This window comes from Myiozetetes cayanensis, unplaced genomic scaffold, assembly GCF_022539395.1.
Source record: "Myiozetetes cayanensis isolate MyiCay16 unplaced genomic scaffold, myiCay2020 scf254, whole genome shotgun sequence".
Lineage (NCBI taxonomy): Eukaryota > Metazoa > Chordata > Aves > Passeriformes > Tyrannidae > Myiozetetes > Myiozetetes cayanensis.
In genome coordinates this window covers 59251-63877 of record NW_026087471.1, presented here as the reverse complement: position 1 = coordinate 63877, position 4627 = coordinate 59251, and the positions used below count along the sequence as shown (strand labels likewise).

The 4627-nt window shown below is 56.6% G+C and overlaps 1 protein-coding gene across 1 annotated transcript; it reads left to right on the top strand.

The window, feature by feature from the left end:
- Positions 1 to 567: 567 nt before the first annotated feature.
- On the top strand, positions 568 to 4291 carry LOC126642843 (zinc finger protein 239-like). The gene is made up of 3 exons (XM_050320806.1): positions 568 to 1326; positions 2814 to 2892; positions 3026 to 4291. The coding sequence occupies exons 2-3, from the start codon at positions 2841 to 2843 to the stop codon at positions 3862 to 3864; spliced, it is 891 nt and encodes a 296-aa protein (XP_050176763.1). The 5' UTR covers positions 568 to 1326; positions 2814 to 2840; the 3' UTR covers positions 3865 to 4291.
- Positions 4292 to 4627: the final 336 nt, after the last annotated feature.

The following is a 4627-nucleotide window of genomic DNA, read 5'->3' as shown; positions in this document are numbered from 1 at the left end:
CCCCAGTATGGCCCAGTAACCTCCCAGTGTCTCCCTTTTTGCCCTGGTAATCACCCAGTAATCACCCAGTCCCTCCCAGCACCCTCCCAGCATCCCTCAATAACGCCTCAGTCCCTCCCAGTGCCCCCTGGTTACCCCCAAGTGTGTCACAGTATCCCCCAGTAATCACCCAGTGCCCCCCAAGTGTCCCCAGTGTGTCCCCAGATGCCCTTGACCTTTCTGTGAGCGTGGGGGGACGAGGCTATTTTGGAGGTGAGAGGGTCCAGGAGGGCCTTCTGGGGGAGGTGGAGGGTTGGGGACATCAGAGATGGGGTTTTGGGACAGTGGGGAGGGGTTTGGGGACAGTGGAATGGGGGATGTCAAGGGGGGAACTGGGGCTATGGGGAGGCCCTGGGGACACTGGAGACACCAGGGGGTCTTGGGGTGCCAGATGGGAAATTGAAGACACCAGGAGGTTCTTGGGGACACCATGGGGGTCTCAGGACTCACCTGCTTGTGGTGCTGCCCCTTCTGTCCCCCCCAGGCCCAATAAGGCCCCCTAAATGTCCCCTAACCCCCATTTTTCCTTTAATTACCTCCCCCCCTCAGTTCCCTTTGACCCCCCGATGCTCCCAAGACCTGTTTTAACTCCCCCAAATGCACCCAGAGGCCCCCAAAGCGCCCAAAATCCCAATCAAACCCCACAAAGAGCGATCACCCAGCACCCTGGGACAGGAACACACTGGGCTGTACTGGGGGCACTGGGCTGTACTGGGAGGGCACTGAGGGGGCACTGGGCTGTACTGGGAGAGCCCTCATCCCCAAAGCCCCTCCCCTGGGCATCCGTGCCCCGGTCTGGGAACCACGGCAGGGTTGGTTCAAGGGGTGCACTTGATGATCTGGGAGGTCTTTTCCGAGCCGGCTGATTCTGGGATTCTCTGGGTGCCATTGCCAGGGCAGCACATGCTGGAGGCTCTGTCCACAGGGGATAGATGTGTCTGTGCAGACAGAGAGACAAGGGCAGTCTGCAAAGATGTGGGGTTAGAAAAGCAGGAGAAGTTCTGGGGTGGTTGTGGCAGGAGAAAGAAGCCCCCAGGCCAGTGCAAGCAGGCCCCCCTGGGCTTGCACATCATCTGCCCTCCCTGCAGGTTCCTGTGCTGGAGAGCAGGCCCTGAGGTGTCCCTGAGCAATGGCCTGGAGGTGAGCCCAGAGCTGGCCCTGAGGTGGCCCTGAGAAGAAGTGGAAGGCAGAGGTGGTGCTGAGGCAGGAGAGCCCCGTGGTGGGGAAGAGGCTGATCTGGGAGTGCCCAGCAGCGAGAAGGTGCTGTGTCCATGCCCTGTGTGCCAGGTGAGCTGGGGCTTTGCTGCAGAGCTGCGGGCGCTGATTGGAGCGGCTGCAGCTGCTGAGCTGGTGGCCCCCAGGAACACAAAGTGTGCCCGGCCACGGAGCCTGCAGGGAGGAGCAGGGACAGGGTCAGGGGAGCTCTGGGGGGCCGGGAACCTCTTGGCTGGGGCAGGAAAGAGCCGCTGGCCACGAGGACGGGGTGTTGGTCCCAGCCATGGATGAGGCCAAGCAGAGCACGAGGCCTCTTGCAGACACCTGGAGCAGCCTCCCACTTGCCAGCCCAGCCCTGGTAGGCTGACACTGTCCCCTCCCTGCAGGACACTCCCCCTGAAATCCTTGGGTAGGGGGCCTTTTATGTCTTTCGCTGTTTACTGCTTCACCCTGGGGACCTGAGGGCCCCTCTGCAATCCCATCCCTGGGGCACAATCTGCTCTCCAGATGAATCTGAGAAATGCAGTAAAGAAAGTGCCCAGAAGCTTTTGGTCTTATGAGCAGCAAAGGTGTTTATTTGTGGATGTCGGGAGCAGTCAGGGTTGGCACCACAAAGCTCTTGCTCAAAGGGTACAAAACAGGGTAATTTATACAGTGTAACTTCTATGATTACAACATCTTACATCCATATTCATTTGATTGCAACATCTAATCCTTCATGTTGACAATAGCTGGAGGACAGGCAGAGCTCAGGCGGAGCTTGGGGTGGAGCTTTTCTTGGCCCTCAGTTCTGGGGGTTCATCCCCCTTTCTTCATCATCGGGGCTGGGGTCTCTGCAGTCTTCCTCAGTGTGACCCCTCTAACTTTCCATTGTCTTTGCCCCAGTCACTGAAGCTTGGAGAGAGCCTTGGTTTTAGGCCTATTTCTCCTATTCAAATGTCTCCCTTGGCTGACTTTGCCTTAATTTCTGGCCTGCAGACCCATTGTAGAATGTTTCCAGCCTTCTTTAGATCAGGTCCAAGGAAGGGAATAGAACAAATTTTTCTTTAGCAATTTAGGCAGAGCAGGTATTGGGGGCTTCTCTCATCTGAGCAAGATATTTCAGGTAATTCTTTAGGCCTTGCTCTCGTTTCAAGGGGGAATGTCTGGGAAGGTGGCACCCCAAAGGTGAGAGTCAGAGGAGAAGGGACCCTTGGGACGACCAGCACTCCCAACATCGCTAAGTGGGACCCCCAACATCCCAGACAGGGGGGACCCTCTGAACCCCAGAGGAGAGAGACCAGAGAGGGGGATATTTTGGGAGAGATTTTTTTGGGCTAATCTTCAGAACTGGGTATATATTTAACCTGATTCTCGACTTTTTGCAGTTTGGGATGTGGGAATCTTCTTGCTATTTCTGAAAAGTTTTTGCCTGAATCTTGGTGGTTTGGGTTTTTCTGGGCTAAATCTTGGTGTTTTGGAGGTTTTTATGGTCCCAGGATGCCCGATGAGTTCTAGAGATGGACTTGGGCAGGAGGAACCCCAAAGGTAAGGCACTCAGCCCTTGTTTCCCCCCACAGGATTTGTCCTTCCCAAAGTTTGGGTGGATGAAGGAGGAGGCTACAAGGAAGAGGAAGTTGCTGCGGGCCCCCCAGGCAGGTGAGGAGGAAGTCAGTGCCCCTTTACCCCTGTCTTGTGGTGCCTGTGGAGGCCAAATTTGGGGGGATGTCCTTGACCTTCCCTCTGGGCCAGAGGCAAATCCCCTGCCTGTCCTTCTTCCTTCCTGCCCCAGGCCCCGAGCTGAGGACGGAGAGCACGGAGGACAAATCCCCCCGGCAGAGCCTGGTGGGAGAGGCCGTTTTGAAGGGCTCCCCGGCGCAGGAAGGAAGGGGGGAGGAAAAGGCCCGGAGATACCCCCGGAGGAGGGGCTGCAAAGCCAGCCCAGGGAGCTCTGAGGAGGAAAGACCCGGCCTGTGCCGGGAAGGCGACTGGAGCTTGAGCCGGAGCTCGGAGCTGGTGGTCCCTGAGCAGCCTCCCAGCAGGGAGAAGCCCTTCAGGTGCTTGGAATGTGGGAAGAGCTTCAGGGGCAGCTCCGACCTCCTTAAACACCAGCACATCCACACTGGGGAACGGCCCTACACGTGTAGGGAATGTGGGAAGAGCTTCAGGCAGAGTTCCTCCCTGATCCGACACCAGCACATCCATACTGGGGAATGGCCATACGAGTGTGGGGAATGTGGGAAGAGCTTCAGGGACAGCTCCGACCTCCTTAAACACCAGCACATCCACACTGGAGAACGGCCCTACACATGTCAAGATTGTGGGAAGAGCTTCAGGACCAGCTCCAACCTTTTCAGCCACCAGCGCGTCCACACTGGGGAGCGGCCCTACAAGTGCTTGGAATGTGGGAAGAGGTTTCAGCGCAGCTCGACTCTCCTCGTGCATGAGCGGACACACACAGATGAGAGGCCCTTCCGCTGCACCGACTGCGGGAAGGGCTTCAAATGCAACTCCCACCTTATCAGGCACTGGCGCATCCACACAGGGGAGAGGCCCTACAAGTGTGGGGAGTGTGGGAAGAGCTTCTCAAGGAGCTTTTCCTTGACCTCCCACCAACGGACCCACCAGTAAGAGAAGCCCCACGAGTGCCCCGACTGCGGGAAGAGCTTTGGCCGCTGCTCCCACCCCGAATGACCCCCTGATGGTGAGGCAACCCCTGGAGTCCAGTGACTGTCAGTCCATCCCTTTCTACCACAAAGGGCCAGTCCCCTTTCCCGGGGGCAGGTTGTGCCAACAGAACCCTTCTTGGGGGGTGTGTGGAGATTCCTGCCTTGGCTGGGGAACCCCCAAGGTCACTACTGGAGGCTGAGAGCAGAGATCTCCCCACGATTGTTGGTCTGGGGGAGTTCCATCCCTCTTTAATTCATAATTCTTGCTTTGGTGCCAGCTTGAGTAGAATTGCTTCAACAATTGCTTTAGTGTAGAGCACTGTCCGATGTTATGCTGTCCTACTGGTAGTTTTAGTGTTTCTATTGTGCAGTAAATAATTCTGATGAAAGTCTTGTCTGATCATTTGTAACTCTAAATAATTCATTTCTATCAATAGATTGGACTTGTCATCATTAAAGCCCTGGTTCAGTCCCACCTCTGTAATTCCTCTCAGCTGAAACTGTTGGCATAACCCAAGGCTGAGATTGGATCCAGCAGCCCCAGCACCCCACAGTCAGTTGGGAACTCAGGGGCCGCCCCCCTTTCCCAGCCTTCTGTGCCCAAAGACCCTCATGGGACTGCCTGACCCACCAGACCACCCCCCCTTTTCCACCCTTCTCCCTGTTCTTTCCACTTTTCCATGGTCCTCAATCCCCAGCCCCTCCCAGATCAGTTTAGGGGTCCC